This window comes from Molossus molossus, unplaced genomic scaffold, assembly GCF_014108415.1.
Source record: "Molossus molossus isolate mMolMol1 unplaced genomic scaffold, mMolMol1.p scaffold_m16_p_15, whole genome shotgun sequence".
NCBI lineage: Eukaryota > Metazoa > Chordata > Mammalia > Chiroptera > Molossidae > Molossus > Molossus molossus.
In genome coordinates, this window is record NW_023425350.1 from 81,308,373 (window position 1) to 81,325,421 (window position 17,049).

A 17,049-nucleotide genomic window follows, 5' to 3' on the forward strand; every position below is an offset into this window, starting at 1 on the left:
CAGACCACAGTATGGGGAGGGCCTGCGGGTGGGGATGGGGTGGAAGGAGGCAAAGGTGGGGAAAATAGGGGACACCTGCAATAGAGTCAACAGTAAAAAAATCACACATAATTTCACACATTCTTTCAGGCAAACAAACATTGTCTCAACTTGAACTGAAAAAAAGCCTTGTCAGTTAATAGAAAATGCTGGGTAGTCACCACGAAGACTGACTCTCCTTGAAACTCCGAAATGTGATCAATGACAGGAAGGCTCAGAATGACTCAGCAGCCTCTTGATGAGAGTCATGGGAATGGAAACGTACAAAGGACACACTGCTGCTCACCAGCCAATCCTAGGTCTGTTCTTTCAATGAAGAGCGTGCACCGCTGTGTGGGCGCAGCACCCCGTGAACCTCACAGTCCTGGCGCTCTGGGGGCCAGAGCACCTTCCCTTCCTTGCGTGTGGCACACACTGCTCTCCCAGCCCCTGGCATTGTGGCCACAGCACATGCTACGAGCAAATTCCAAACTACCGCCTACTTTAATCCAAGGGTAAGTTGTTCGTAAGGCATGCCACGATCCATAGGAGTCTCAGGAAAACCCCTCTGGAATGGCATTTAGTATCACAACAGGGCAGTGTTTCTCGAAGTCCAGGACCCTTGCATCAGAGCCCCAAGGTTCTGTCCCACCACACAATCCCAGCCCCCCCACAGACCTCCTGTACTGGAACCTCAGACAGCACCCCAGAACGTGCACTTCACATACTGCCTCACCCCACGCCTTACAGCACAGGGTTGGTATCATGGGGTTTTCTCTGAGGCGCCTCTCAGGTCACTCTCTTTACCTGGCGTCCCAGCGAACGGCTGTGGACTGACGGCTGCGGTTCATTCTACCCTCATCTGCAGAGGTTTGGCGGAGCCTTTCCGATGGGGCAGCCTAACTGGTCAGGTCTTGGCTTTCTTTATCTGCTTTGCTCAGATTTAGGGGCCCGCTTGGGAAGAGGACCTTCCATCACTTCCAACCACTCAAACACGCTGAGCCCTGTATGGGCAGGTTCCCAAAAGGTCCCAAGTTAGCCATAGAGCCCATCATCCAGGCCTAAGTCCTGAACACTGGGCCTGGAAATCGGGTTGACAGGATCATGCTGTTTTAGCATCTAGTTTGAGCTACTTATTTATCGATTTAATTAATTTATTATTTTGTTAATCCTCACCTGGGGACATTTTTCCATTAATTTTTAGATAGACTGGAAGGGAGGGAAGAGGAGAGAGAGAGAGAGACATTGATGTGAGAGGGACACACTGGTTGCCTCTGCAAGACCCTAACCAGGGCCGGGGATCAACCTGCAACCCAGGTATGTGCCCTTGACCGGAATCGAACCTGAGACCCTTTGGTCCATGGGCAATGCTCTAGCCACTGCACCAATTGGGCCAGGGCTAGCTACAGCCTTTTAAACAAAGCATGTATATTTTACTTAGCGGGCCCCCTGAGGCTGAAGGCAAACCTGGTTATGTGGCAGGTTCGCATGGAGACTCTCCGACTGATTTGACTGAGGCCACTGAACTTGCCAGGGGACCCAGCCTTAAATAGCAGCAACCAAACAGCACGAGTCAGCACTGCCACCAACTCCCGGTGCCTCCACTTGCCCACCCACCCTCTCATCCAAGGCTCATCTTTCTGTATGTTTTCCTTGGTATTTTTTCCTTCTCTCTTCTCTTTCCACCATTCTCTATCAACACTTCCTTCTACTTTCCCCATCTCTGCTGTTATCTGAAATGCCAGATCTTTCAAAGCTATTTGTTTTGCGCTGGGGCTCCGCGTGGGGCTCCGCGTGGGCTGTGTGCTGGCATCAGGTCTGCCTGCCCATTTGCAGGGGTTAGCAGTAAACTGAGTGTTTATCTGGTTTACAGCAGTCAGAACTTGGACAATTATTTGCCTGGGTAATTTCAGAAAGGACAACTTGACCACTTGACTTATCCTGCTTGGCCATTCACCCAATGTAGATTGCTGGCCACTTACTGCGCATTAGGGGCCAGAGTGAGGGAAAGGCCCGTGGACCCCAGCTATTAAGGCCTGCTCACAGCAGCTGCGGAAAGGGGCAGCAAGGTTGGGGTCGTCAAGCCAGGGAGCCATTCGGCTCCGTGTGGGCTGAGCCTGCTCTCTGTTAACTGTAAGTTGTCTCTCACTGTAGAACTGTTCCATCAGCTGGCAAGTACATAACGAATAATGTGGATTTCAGTGGGCTCGGCACACTGCATAACAGGTGTGGCCGCGTCCTCTCGAAAGGAAGACAACATTTACAAGCACAAAAAAATGCCTCTTTGGAACATGAATACCCAAATGCAAACATGAAAAACACAGATCCTCCTGCCTCCTACCTCGGGATTCTTTTGTCCCCCTGTTCACAGTTGCATGATAAAAGACACTGGCACAATTGCAAACAATTGAAGCTTACCATTGTTGTAGGAGCGGAAATTTCCTACAAATTTTATGTATTCATAAGTTGGAAATTCCTTTGGGTTCAAGCTGCCTCTGAGAAGATGGCAATAAAACTCTACGTCGTTGTCAGCTGGGTCGTTAAAGAACAAGAGAGAGAGAAGGCGAGCGTTACACACTGTACGTGAAACAAGCCGCATCTCTGCGGGACTCTCAGGGGTGGTCTGCACATGGTGAGGGCATTTCCCTCATTACAGCTGGCCTTCGGACATGGTTTCATGGCCTTTGTGCCACAGGCTTTGCCCCCCACAGCTACAGATATTTTACATTCCCTGCTGGGACCCAACTAGTGTTCCTTTGCTCACAAATGTCTGTGGTTGGTTGTCGGCATCGATTAGTTCCAGTAGCTTTCAGATGGTATATTAAAATAAACCTGCGCATATACAGCTGCTCTACTTAATTTCATCTTTCCGCTTTACTCTGCAGTGAAATCAGAGAACAGCAGGGCGACTGCTCATGGAATTGGACGCAGGCGGGAACGCGCAGGGAGCTCCCATCTCCATCGGCGTATCTAAGCGGCACGGCTCCCTGGGCACCGAGGCCAGCCTTCTAGCCAGGTCGCCAATTTTGACAAAAACTTAGAAGTTCCATAAAAACTGAAAATGCACATAAATAATCCAATCAAAGTTTTGGGAGAAAAGAATTTGGATTTTTGACTTAATTATTCAGGTTTTATTTTGTTACTTGGTATCATACAAATCTAGCATTACAGTGTCCTCAAAATAAGCAGATTGTTAACTAATTTTTGCACTGTTTATTACTTAAAGACTCATGTGAAAAGAAGAAAGCTCTTGCATTACATGCAAAATAAATTATTCTTAAACTGTATGCTTTCCAATTTTCCACATACAAGTTAAATGTCTTAGATATCCCAAACTCTAGTTTTAGTTTTAAACTTTAAAATCTACTTATGAGAATCTTGGAAATGTTCTGAGGCACAAGAAAAATTATTCTTTTTTTAAAAAACTTTTATTTATCTGTATTGTTGAAAGTATCACTGATGCCTCCCCCCCCCCGACCCCTTTCTTCCCCGCTTCCACCTCCTCCTGCCTTCCCCACACTGTTGTCTGTGTCCGCTGGTCATGCACACATGCACATCAGTTCTTTGGTGTATCTCTTCCCTCCCCTGTGGCCCCTCTTCCCTCTGAAGTTGTCAGTCTGTTCCCTACTTCCATGTTTCTGGATTGATTTAGTTCATCAGCTTATTTTGTTCATTAGATTCCACAAGAAAGTGAGATCATGTGGTATTTGTCTTTTTCTGTCTGGCTTATTTCGCTTAGCATAATACTCTCCAGGTCCCTCCATGTCATCTCAAAGAGTAAGAGATCTTCTTACAGTTGCATAGTACTCCATTGTGTACATGTACCACAGCTTTTTCATCCACTCATCTACTGATGGACACTTGGGCTGTTTCCAGATCTTAGCTATTGTAAATAGTACTGCAATGAATATAGAGGTACATATATTCTCTTTTTGATTGGTGTTTTAGGCTTCTTAGGGTATATTCCTAGAAGTGGGATCACTGGGTCAAATGGCAGTTTCATTCTTAATTAAAATAATTATTTTTTCTTTATTGATATTTTTAGAGAGGAACGAAGAGGGACAGAAAGATAGAAACATCGATGAGAGAGAACATCGATTGGCCGCCTACTGCATGGCCCCCATTGGGGATTGGGCCCATAACCTGGGCATGTGCCCTGACCAGGAATTGAACTGGTGACTTCTTGGTGCATGGGTCAATCCTCAACCACTGAGTCACACCGGCTGGGCCATGTTTAATTTTTTGAGGTAACACCATATTGTTTTCCATAGTGGCTGTACCAGTCTACATTCTCACCAGCAGTGCACTAGAGTCCCCTTTTCTCCACACCCTCGCCAACACTTGTTTGATGATTTATTGATGGCAACCATTCTGGCAGGTGTGAGTGATACCTCATTGTTGTTTTAATTTGCATCTCTCTGATGATTAGTGATGTTGAGTATTTTTTCATATGTCTCTTGGCCATTTGTATGTCCACTTTGGAGAATGATGTATTCAAGTCCCCTGCCCATTTTTAGATTGGACTGTCTTGATTTTGTTGAGTTGTGAGAGTACTTTATATATTTTGGATATTAACCCTTTATCTGATGTATCCTTGGCAAATATGTCCTCCCATAATGAAAATTATTCTTAAAATTAGTCCTCCCTTGTTAATTTGTCCTAATCTCCTTTCAAAAGTAAAAATCTTACCTTTATATCTGGTAAAACCATTGAAGTTAAACTTACATTTTAAGTATCCTGGGGAGGGGGAGTCCGTCACAAGCACACGGGAAGAGAGGATCTTATAAACTTCTGAATGTTCTTGTTCGGGAAGGAAATTTAACAAATTTTGATCCATGACATCTGACTGAAAAATAAAATAAAGAATAAAGGTATACACTCAGCAAAGATGGAGAACCAAAGCAAAAGCAAAAGCTAAACATTCATTACCATTCAGAACTGGTTTTAGAAATAAAAAGTTCCAGATCTGATTTTCGGTGAAGACCTTTAATCCTTCTCTCTGTAATTCTGAATTGTAGTCTAAAAGGTTTTACCTGCTCAAATGCACATGTGCTACTGCCCATGGCCCAGCAGGAAGCCAGAGTCAAGTCAGACGACACGCACAGTTCTCCGGCTTGAGGAGCCCACCGCCCGACGCCTGCATTCTGGCCAGGGCAGCGTGGGGTCCAGAGCAAGGCCATTTGAATGGCTCTGAAGAGCACATGGGCTTCCTTTTCTGACCTTTATGCCTGCAGATGGCTGCCTGTTTACTTCTTAGAGGTCCTGGTTGGAGGAGTTGCACCTGTTTGAGTGCCTGTGCACTGTAGAGACGAGCAGAGACAGCCTCGAGCTGGAGCATCGTGCAGCAGAGCTGTGGGCTGCCACCGAGGAAGGCACTAGCAACATGGCTCCTGGGTGCTGGGAATGTGCTGGTGTGACTGAGGCTCAATATTTAGTTGTATCTAATTTTAATTGACTGGAAAAGTAAATGGCCACACATGGCTAGCGGCTCCCTTACTGGCAAGTGTGGGTGAAATTCCGTGGAGAGAGGACAGGCAGGTGCATATCTCTCTGGGCTCCCTCAGTACACTGCCCTCTCTTGCAGCCTCAAACACGACCTGTACACACTAGGAAATGTGTACACCTGGGCATCTCTTGTGTGTGCCCTGGCTTGGCCTGCCAATTGCCACTCAGAGCCCCCGGGGACTGAAGATTCACACAGATCCCCAACATCATTGTTCTGTACCCACACCTTCTCCTCTCGTGTTCTTCGGCCCCATATGTGCTACTGCCAACCAGTCACTTGCCAGACCAGACACCCAAGCGGCATCCTTGGCTTCTCCCCTCCCGTCGTCATCTTCACATCCAGAGAACATCCCAGTCCTATGAGATTTTCTTCCCTCAAGTTTTCTCAGATCCACTCACTTCTCCATGTCTAAGGCCTCTATGCCCGTCTGGACCACCAGCATCTCTTGTCTTTGGAAAGGACTGGCCAAGCTGGCCTATCCACTCCCATTCCTGTCCCTGTCTGACTTGTTCTCCCAAAGGTCTGGAGCAGACCAAGTCACCAAGTTGCTTCAAACCATCTGTGGGCTCCCGATCGCTCCTGGGATGAAGCACGGCCATCGGGGCTCACGCTGGGCCCCACCCCGGCCGTCTGCCTGCTCTGCTCCCGCACTTCTCCAGGCACAGCTTCCTCTCTCATTTGTCAGCCCTGCTCCTGTCTGGGTCTTCTCCCAGCGGCACCCTCTCTATGTGTCCTGCAGGTCCCTGCTTCGAAGTCACATCCTCTGACAGCCCCTTGTGCAGAATGGCACCCTCACCCTGGCTTCTCTGGCTTTGCGCCCCTCTGCTAGGCCAGCCTGTAGTGGTCAGCTCGTCTTTGCCTGGACAGGAAGGCCTACGAGGGACCAGCCCTCATCGTGGCCACGTGGGTGAGAGCCAAGAGCGTGGGCTGAAGGCTGGCTCAGCCCTCTGCACGCTGCTGACAGGGCACAGGGCAAACACCCAGTAAATGCAGGCCTGGCTGCAGGCCGCTGCCCGCTTGTGGAAGGACTCGAAGTTGTTCTGCTCACTCATGTGTTGACATGCGCACTGTACCCGCTTCCCTCCAGAGGGAGCTTCTGGAGGGCCGGGGCTGTCTGCCTCTGTCACCCCCATGCTGTCATCGAGTGGTGCTTGGCTGCAGAGAAACGTGCTGACGTGCTGACAGCACAGGGGCAGAGTGCAGACAGGTGGCCAGAGAGCACCGCATGCTGGGCAGGAGTCTCCCGGGACAACTCCCACAGGGCAAAGGCCTCGAGCGGATCTGGGGGACAAGACTGTGTGCAGGCAGCAGGGTGGTCTGGGGGGGCACAGCAGGCACAGATGCGTGGAGGTGGGGGGCCTGCACAGCACTGCAGGGGCGTGGTGGGGGGGCGCTGCCCAGCACTGCAGGGGCGCGGTGGGGGGGCGCTGCACAGCACTGCAGGGGGCGGTGGCAGGGGTGGGGTGGGGGGGCTGCACAGGGAAGCAGGGCCAGAGCACAGTGGCCTCATAGAAGTGAGGGGACAATCCTGAGCAGAGGGTTCTGAGGGTCCTGCAGGAAGGGCGTGCAGGACTGCGCTCACAGTGCAGAGACCCTCCAGCAGGCTGAGGAGGAAGGCCCACAGGAGCCAGGCTCGGACAGTCACTCTGCAAAGGCACGGGGAGGGGTGGAGAGGGAGAGGCCACTGCTTTGGGCGCTGGGGAAACACACAACAACGCAGGCAAGTCCCCTCCTGCAGCCAGTGTGTGAGGGGTGCGAGGCAGGTGGCACCACTTGGTGGCTGATGGAGGACGGGGGGTGAGGGGGACCCCAGAGGCCCCTGGGCTCATAGCTGGATGCTCCCGTTCTCATCTCTGGGACAAAGACTGCCGAGCCCCCTCCAGCATCACTATCATCTCACTCTGGCTTCCTCCAAGTTCTTCTGATGCTCTTGATTTTATTTTAAGCCCATTCCTTTAGTTTTTCAGAAGATGACTCATGCTCACAGATGACAGTCATCTTTCTTCTTAAAGACTTTCAGATACTTGAAAATGGTAACGAGGTCAGCCCAGGGTCTTCTCTTCAAGAGCCAGTCAGTCGGAACCCCACCTCCCCTGAGAGGGTACGGCGGGGTGGTGAGCTCTCTGACAGGCCGGAGGGCCACGGGCCCCAGGCTACCGGTTGCACACAGAACGAAGGGACACCGAGTGGAGGGGCGCAGGCTGGGGCAGCTGGGGGAGTCCATGCATGGATGTGTCTGCCGTTAGGTTACGCTTATGCCATTTCCATGTGCTGGGACCAACACACAACGATAATTTAAAAATGTGAACTCCAGTGTTTACAGGAGAGTCAATCATATCTGCACTCGAACTGCCCCTTGAAGGAGCTGAGCTCTGCTTCTCCAAGAGCAGCAGCCTGGGGCCGGGCCGGGCCACCGTCACCGCCGCATGCGTCCTGGGGAACAGACTCTCCCTGTTGGAGGAGGGAGGGTCTCTATCCCACTTGCTATGTCTGTGCTGCTTGAGCAACAATCGTTGCTTTTCTGAGTTTTGCTCAAAATGCTTCTCCTAAATTCCAAATTGTACATCTCCCATGCTTTCTCTTGAGGCTCCCCGAGATCCTGGGGACCATCCGAAAGAGCTGAGGAGACAGGAAGCAGAGTCCTTTCTCCTGTGACCCCACAGCCAGCTCCTCTGCACCCAGCAGGACCGCGTGAGCCTGTGCCCGCAGTGCTGGCGGAGCTGGGAGTGGCTGGGTGAACCCCGGCAGGACCGTCCCCAAGGGGTGCCAGCAGCTGCGGCCGGAGGCCTGTGTTGCCCGCAGTCAGAGGGCGGTGCTGAGCAGCCTCACAGGGAGAAGACAGCAAGGGCTGAGGGCTTGGTCTCCCTCCAGGAGCGGAAGGTGGGGTGTATTTGATATACTTTCTTTGTGTTTAGATTCAGGGTCAAACTGATGGCCAAACAGTAAAGCTTTCGGAAAATCATATAGAGAATAGCTTTGACTTTGGGGTAGTGAAGAATTAATTAAGATATGAAAAGTACCAACTATCAAGAATCTGTGTTCATTAAAAGAATCTAAAGAGGGGGAACAGAAAGCCACAAAGGGACACATGTACCTGTGGTGTAAGGTCTAAGGCTCAGTGTTACCCACTGCCGTGTCATCTGGCAAATAGGGGGCCTTGGCTGACGCGAGCGGAAGCTCACCTCTCCAGTCCTTCCCGGGACAGCCCCTCACTGAGCGACCCTCTTCCAAGTGACCGAGTGTGGTTCTTGCTTATTCCTGAGTGGAGGGTTAGTGCCCTCTAGCCTGCAGAACTACTCCAACAGGCCACTCTAGTCCTGTGGGGACCAGGGCACCTCCCTCTTGACACTACACAGCCTGTTCCCACAGCCCCGCTGTCTGCCGTCAGGGGTGCAGCCCGCGCCCCCGCGCCCCATCTCGCCGCTGTCTGCCGTCAGGGGTGCAGCCCGCGCCCCCGCACCCCATCTCACCGCTGTCTGCCGTCAGGGGTGCAGCCCGCACCCCTGCGCCCCATCTCGCCGCTGTCTGCTGTCAGGGGTGCAGCCCGCGCCCCATCTCGCCGCTGTCTGCTGTCAGGGGTGCAGCTCACGCCCTTGCGCCCTATCTCGCCGCTGTCTGCTGTGGGGTGCAGCTGTCCCTGTGGCCTGCACGGAGGACTGTTGCTGAGCACATGGGAAGAGTGATTGCAAGGGACAACAGGACACAGTGCTCGCAATGTCAGGACGATGGCATCTGCAGGGGGAGGGGTGACAGGGAAGGAGCCAGCAGTGCGGATGGTCCTGGCCACCAGTTCATTCAGACCTCAGTGGGCGCTGGATGTGTGTTATCGCTCATTTACCATTAACTTAAAAACGGAGTGTATGTTTTCTACATACTTCTGTATGTGTGATATGTAAAAATGAAAAAATAAACTATCTTACCTGTCAAGGACCCTTCTAGGCTGAGCTGTCCCCCCCAACCCTGCCCCACCTGGAGCCGCCCCTGAGGAAGTGACCTGGAGCAGACGGTCTCCAGCAGGTGGGGCAGGTAGGGGAGGGAAGGCAAAGGCACGTTTGCGGAGTGTTCATGGCCTTGGCCTTGCTGCTGTATCTCATGGTAACAGGGCTCGGTCCCTCCTTTTGTGCGGCCTCCCCGCCCGCAGTGGCCTGCCACAGGAGCAGCCGCTCCCCCGACTCGCAGCCTTGGGGGGCTGCCCCTTGGAAGCCAGCAGCACAGGGCAGTGTTCTGTAGATTTCTCCAGCTTTATAGTCACCCGTACCTTAGATTACTTTTTTGGGGGAAGCTGTGTTATGCAGGCCCACATTTCTCACTTCTTCGGCACTTCCCAGTCCTGCCAAGCAGTGTGCAATTGCTCCCGTCACTGCAGCCCACTGAGGGGCTCAGGCCGCGGGGACAGGGAGCCCGGCTTTGCGCTCAGCCTCAGTGCTGACCACGGCGTTTCCACTGAGGGCTCAGCCTGCTCCAGCTCACCAGGCCCACCTCCTCTGACAAACCAGAAAAGCACACTGGGAAGTAAATAAAAAAAGAAACAGAAGTCCAAGAGGATGACCACTCTGGGCCTGTCTGGCCGCAGCACCGCTCCTTCCCAGCACTGTCCGAGGCACGGGCTCCTCCCGTGACCCCAGGTCTGCACACCGGAGCTCCTTCAGCCCTCGGGGTCCCCGCAGCGCTGGCTCCGCGCGCCCTCCCTGACACCCTGCTCACTCTAGGTCCCAAAGTGCTGGTGTCACCACGGAAACCGCTCACTTCATCTTAAAATCATTTTCTGCTTTGAGCTATTTTCTTTTTTTCTACCACATTGGAAAAGAAAGTTCTAGAATATTTTGTTAGGAAATCTATCATGTGACCTTGTGCTATGTCTGAGTTTCTAATGGGAGGAAGAAAACAGACTTTATGTCTGACAGTCTCAAAACAAAAAAAGAAATTCCTTTTGGTCTTGACCCAGCTCCACCCCCATCACTGATGGCCTCTAATCCCAGGCCACAGGAGGGCAGTGGAACCCTACCTCTGGCATGCCAGCCTGTGATACCCACAGGGCGCGTTGCTATGGGGCCCTGCCTCCCCTCAGTGGCCAACTCAGCCATCAGGACGACGGCTGCCTTTGATCCCTCATTCCTTCTCCTCCTGACCACCCACCTCCCCCGAGGGCATTCAGCTTCCCTCCGTTTTGTGCAGAGTTCTGAGTGGTGGTTAGCACACAAAGTTCTAGAGTCAAAACGCCAGAGTTCAAATCCCAGCCCCAGTAGCTGCTGGCTGTTGGACCTGTGCCTCAGTTTCCTCATCTGCGAAGTGGGGTGAGTATCTACTTCCTAGGGTCATTGTACAGACCAGTAAGGATAAGGAGAGCAGTTGTGACACCCTCACTCTGTGCCAGCCTGTTGTGACTGGTGTGCATATCTGCACACACACGGCACCTTGCCCAGTGCGCTGCAGTGTGAGCTGGCTCTCCACTAGTCTCCAGTGGGGTAGCAGGCGAACTCTCTCTGCAGAACTGCAAACTCTTAAAGGAAAATAATCTCACATGGGCCTTTTGAATCACTGATCGTCAGTGGACATGTCCTGGGTGTCCTGAGCTCATGCTGAGTAATAGATAAGTCTCAGTTGAGCAGGCAACCCTAATCCTTGGCATCAGAAAGACACCAGGGCGGGAGATGAGGAGCTTGTGCTCTGCAGTCAGCCAGCCTGTTTACGCCCTGCCCTGTCCCTCCTAACTGGGCTGCATCCGGCTTGCTCCCTGCAAAGTGGAGGTAAGGACAGAATTAGTTCTGGACCAGCTCACCTGCTCCACCAGCTACACGCTGATTAGCACTAGGGAAGTTTTCATCTTTAATTGCCCGGGTCCACCCACTAGCAAAGGAATGTAAACAAAAAAGGAGAAAGGAAATCCAGCTGTGGCGAGAACCAGATGGTGTGAGCCAGAAGCAAACAGAAGTTAAACGTGGGCCGTCCAGCCTAGGCTCCCCTCCGCCAGGGGCCCGAGGGCTGACCGTGTCTCCAGCTGCGGGTCTCGCAGACACTGAGCACTGACAAGTTAGTTGGGGTCACTTCTGACCCTTCCAGGATTAAATTTACAAAGGTTCCTAAATTGCCTCATAATTTCAAATCAGAATTCCTGACTTATTTTCTATTTTTATTTATTGATTTTAGAGAGAGAAAAATCGATGAGAAGGAACATGGACTGGCCGCCTCCTGCACGCCCCCACTGGGGGTCGGGCCCACAGCCTGGGCATGTGCCCTGACCGGAATCGAACCAGCGACTCTTGGTGCAGGACTGACGCTCCCCCACTGAGCCCGCCGGCGGGCTGACTTATTTCCGAGTCCACGCCCTGGTCACGGAGGAGCGGACCTCCCTGCTTTCAGTCAGTGCCCAGCCCGTCCGCTCGGAGATCGCAGCCCCTCGGGAACGCCCACGCCACTCCCGCGAGCGGGGCCAGACCAGCGCAGCGGCGGCTGACCGAGGGTCACTTCTGCACACCACAGCGGGGCTGACCGAGGATCACTTCTGCACGCAGCGGCGGCTGACCGAGGGTCACTTCCGCACGCCGCAGCGGGGGGGCTGACCGAGGGTCACTTCCGCACGCCGCAGCGGGGGGGCTGACCGAGGGTCACTTCCGCACGCCGCAGCGGGGCTGACCGAGGGTCACTTCTGCACGCAGCGGCGGCTGACCGAGGGTCACTTCTGCACGCAGCGGCGGCTGACCGAGGGTCACTTCCGCACGCCGCAGCGGGGCTGACCGAGGGTCACTTCTGCACGCAGCGGCGGCTGACCGAGGGTCACTTCTGCACGCAGCGGCGGCTGACCGAGGGTCACTTCTGCACGCAGCGGCGGCTGACCGAGGGTCACTTCTGCACGCAGCGGCGGCTGACGGAGGGTCACTTCTGCACGCAGCGGGGCTGACCGAGGGTCACTTCTGCACGCAGCGGCGGGGCTGACCGAGGGTCACTTCTGCACGCAGCGGGGCTGACCGAGGGTCACTTCTGCACGCCGCAGCGGGGCTGGCCGAGGGTCACTTCCGCACGCGCAGCGGGGCTGGCCGAGGGTCACTTCTGCACGCAGCGGCGGCTGACCGAGGGTCACTTCTGCACGCAGCGGCGGCTGACCGAGGGTCACTTCTGCACGCAGCGGGGCTCGACCGAGGGTCACTTCTGCACGCAGCGGCGGGCTGCACCGAGGGTCACTTCTGCACGCAGCGGCGGGGCTGACCGAGGGTCATTCAATTCTGCACACGCAGCGGCGGCTGACCGATGGTCACTTCTGCACGCAAGCGGGGGGGCCTGACCGAGGGTACCCGTTCCGCCCCCCCACAAACGCCGCAGCGGGGTGGCTGACCGAGGGTCACTTCGCACGCCGCAGCGGGGGGGCTGACCGAGGGTCACTTCCGCAGGCCGCAGCGGGGCTGACCGGAGGTCCCTTCTGCACGCAGCGGGGCTGACCGAGGGTCACTTCGCACACCGCAGCGGGGCTGACCGAGGTCACTTCGCACACCGCAGCGGGGCTGACCGAGGGTCACTCTGCACAACCACAGGCTGGGGCTGACCGGGGGTCACTTCTGCACGCAGCGGCCGGCTGACCGCGGGTCACTTCGCACAACGCAGCGGGGGCTGCCGAGGGTCAACTTTCCGCACGCAGCGGCGGCTGGCCGCAGGGGTCCTTCCGCACAGGGCGCAGCGGGCTGGCCGAGGGTCAATTCCGCAACGACGCAGCGGGGCTGACCGAGGGTCACTTCTGCACGCAGCGGCGGCTGACCGAGGGTCACTTCTGCACGCCGCAGCGGGGCTGACCGAGGGTCACTTCTGCACGCAGCGGCGGGGCTGACCGAGGGTCACTTCTGCACGCAGCGGCGGCTGACCGAGGGTCACTTCTGCACGCAGCGGCGGGGCTGACCGAGGGTCACTTCTGCACGCGCGGCGGGGCTGACCGAGGGTCACTTCTGCACGCAGCGGCGGGGCTGACCGAGGGTCACTTCTGCACGCAGCGGCGGCTGGACCGAGGTCACTTCGCACGCGCAGCGGGGCTGACGAGGGTCACTTCTGCACGCAGCGGCGGGGCTGGACCGAGGGTCACTTCTGCACGCAGCGGGCGGCTGACACGAGGGTCACTTCTGCACGCCGCGGCGGGGTGGACCGAGGGTCACTTCCGCACGCAGCGGCGGCTGACCGAGGGTCACTTCTGCACGCCAGCGGCGGCTGACCGAGGGTCACCTTCTGCACGCCGCAGCGGGGCTGACCGAGGGTCACTTCTGCACGCAGCGGCGGGTCTGACCGAGGGTCACTTCTGCACGCAGCGGCGGGGCTGACGAGGGTCACTTCTGCACGCAGCGGCGGGGCTGACCGAGGGTCACTTCTGCACGCAGCGGCGGGGCTGACCGCGGGTCACTTCTGCACGCGCAGCGGCGGCTGACCGAGGGTCACTTCTGCACGCAGCGGGGGGGCTGACCGAGGGTCACTTCCGCACGCCGCAGCGGGGGGGCTGACCGAGGGTCACTTCCGCAGGCCGCAGCGGGGGGGCTGACCGAGGGTCACTTCCGCAGGCCGCAGCGGGGCTGACCGAGGGTCACTTCTGCACGCAGCGGGGCTGACCGAGGGTCACTTCTGCACGCAGCGGGGCTGACCGAGGGTCACTTCGCACACCGCAGCGGGGCTGACCGAGGGTCACTTCTGCACGCAGCGGGGCTGGCCGAGGGTCACTTCTGCACGCAGCGGCAGCTGACCGAGGGTCACTTCGCACACCGCAGCGGGGCTGGCCGAGGGTCACTTCGCACCCGCAGCGGGGCTGGCCGAGGGTCACTTCTGCACGCAGCGGCGGCTGACCGAGGGTCACTTCTGCACGCCGCAGCGGGGGGGTGACCGAGGGTCACTTCCGCACGCCGCAGCGGGGCTGACCGAGGGTCACTTCTGCACGCAGCGGCGGGGCTGACCGAGGGTCACTTCTGCACGCGCAGCGGGGCTGACCGAGGGTCACTTCCGCACGCCGCAGCGGGGGGGCTGACCGAGGGTCACTTCCGCAGGCCGCAGCGGGGCTGACCGAGGTCACTTCGCACGCCGCAGCGGGGGGCTGACGAGGGTCCACTTCCGCATGCCGCAGCGGGGCTGACGAGGGTCACTTCTGCACGCAGCGGGGCTGACCGAGGGTCACTTCTGCACGCAGCGGGGCTGACCGAGGGTCACTTCGCACACCGCAGCGGGGCTGACCGAGGGTCACTTCTGCACGCAGCGGGGCTGGCCGAGGGTCACTTCGCACACCACAGCGGGGCTGACCGGGGGTCACTTCTGCACGCAGCGGCAGCTGACCGAGGGTCACTTCGCACACCGCAGCGGGGCTGGCCGAGGGTCACTTCTGCACGCAGCGGCGGCTGACCGAGGGTCACTTCGCACACCGCAGCGGGGCTGGCCGAGGGTCACTTCCGCACGCGCAGCGGCGGCTGGCCGAGGGTCACTTCCGCACGCGCAGCGGGGCGGCCGAGGGTCACTTCCGCACCGCGCAGCGGGCTGGCCGAGGGTCACTTTCCGAACGCGCAGCGGGGCTGGCCGAGGGTCCCTTCCGCACGCGCAGCGGGGCTGGCCGAGGGTCACTTCCGCACGCACAGCGGGGCTGGCCGAGGGTCACTTCCGCACGCGCAGCGGGGCTGGCCGAGGGTCACTTCCGCACGCGCAGCGGGGCTGACCGAGGGTCACTTCCGCACGCAGCGGGGGGGCTGACCGAGGGTCACTTCCGCACGCGCAGCGGGGCTGGCCGAGGGTCACTTCCGCACGCGCAGCGGGGCTGGCCGAGGGTCACTTCCGCACGCAGCGGGGGGGCTGACCGAGGGTCACTTCCGCACGCGCAGCGGGGCTGGCCGAGGGTCACTTCCGCACGCGCAGCGGGGCTGACCGAGGGTCACTTCCGCACGCGCAGCGGGGCTGGCCGAGGGTCACTTCCGCACGCGCAGCGGGGCTGGCCGAGGGTCACTTCTGCACGCGCAGCGGCGGCACTGCTCCTGGCCCGGGGCTCGAATCAAGATGGAGCTGTGCTCTCCACTCTTTAGGGTGAAGTGAGAGCCAGCCTTTGACAGGTGTCAGAGGGGAGAGAACCTTCCTACCCCCAGCCTGTGCGCCCTGAAAATAGCGCAGGAAATGGGCTGATGCACAGAGTTTAGATAAATTAAGGAAAAATGTAAAGGCATCTGCCTAGCAGAGTAAAGATGCTTTTCTGAGCCACTCCACAGGCACTGGTGAAGGAAGGTGCGGAGGGTGGCTGAGATCTCCGCACAGCATCCTGTGCAGAAATGGTGGGGTGGGGGCATGGCTTCTGACAGAATCATGACCCAGGATGAGGTGGAGCCCTGGGCAATTAGCCAACCAGGTCAGGACCCCAAGGGAGCAAGCTCTGGGGCAGGTGTGGCTCAGGGGAGGCAACCAGTCCTCCACACCCTGTTTGCCCAGGAAGGCCTGGGTGCGGAAGGGACCCCCGACAAGGTGCCACCCTCCTCATCACACACACTGGCAGCTCGCCGGCAGGTGGCGGGCCAGCCCGTGGCAGGGCTTGCTGGCAGGGGAAAGAAGGGGAGGGTCACCCAAGCCCCACGGGACAGTGCTGGAACAGCTGTCATGCAAGGCCGGGCTCTGTAGGAGGAAGTGCCAGTGTGGAAGGAAATGGAAGGCTGGCCAGACGCTATGAGGGACCCTCAAAGGGGGACCCTCACCAGCCAGGTGCTCATCCTGGTGGGGGGTGGGGTGAGGTGAGGGGAGGGTGACCAGCTTGGAGAGCCAGCAAGGCTCATTTGAGAGGAGGAAGTGTTAGGGAGGGAGGGAAGGAGAGAAAGAAGGGAGGGAGAAACAAAAAGAGGGGCAAAGGTAGGAGCAACGGGAGGGAGCAACTTTTTTATTTTTGTGGTACGTGCCCCTAGCGGGAACCAATCCTGAGACTCTCTGGTCCGCAGGCCGACGCTCAACCGCTGAGCCAAACTGGCCAGGGTGACGGAGAAACATTTTTGAGGGCCTTCGAACTTGCCAGACACGCCTGCCTCCAAGCCTCAGCCTGGTGCCCATCAGGAAGAGCGAGGCCTGACCTCTTCTCCCTGCTGTCCACACCTCCGTCCTCCAAACCTCCTGGGCAACAGCGTCTTCCCACAGTATTTCAATCCCTCAGGACCAGCCCTGTTGCTGAACCCTCGCCTCTAGGGTCATGACTACCTGCAATCTCAGTCACGTCCCTGGTGACCTCCAAACCACACCCCACCTGCAGCCACCTGTGCACACCCCCAGATCTGGGCGTTGGAGTTCCCATTTGCCGGAGAGGCTCCCTCAGGCCACAGCATCTTGTCAGGAGCTGGGGCACAGAGGGCAAGGGTGTGCCATGCTCGCCACCCAGGTCTGGCTTTGCTGAGGCTTGTTCCAGGATGACACATCTGTACCTGCCCTGCCCCTGGCAGGGCCCTGGGACCTCGGCCTGGGTCTGTTGAGGGCATTCCAGAATCCTTCTCACACACAGACCACTGCATACCTGTACCACCCTATCTAGTTCTGGATGGTTCCAAGGAAAATGA

General features: G+C 57.0%; 1 protein-coding gene across 1 annotated transcript in view; it reads right to left on the reverse strand.

Annotated features, from left to right (window-relative positions):
• Positions 1–17,049, reverse strand: part of NPAS2 (neuronal PAS domain protein 2) — a 175,232-nt gene that overhangs the window by 43,266 nt on the left and 114,917 nt on the right. The window contains exons 6-7 of the mRNA XM_036262766.1: positions 4,744–4,864; positions 2,437–2,550 (exon numbers count right to left, since the gene is read on the reverse strand). Of these exons, the coding sequence (XP_036118659.1) occupies positions 2,437–2,550; positions 4,744–4,864 (235 nt within the window). The remainder of the gene's footprint in view (positions 1–2,436; positions 2,551–4,743; positions 4,865–17,049) is intronic.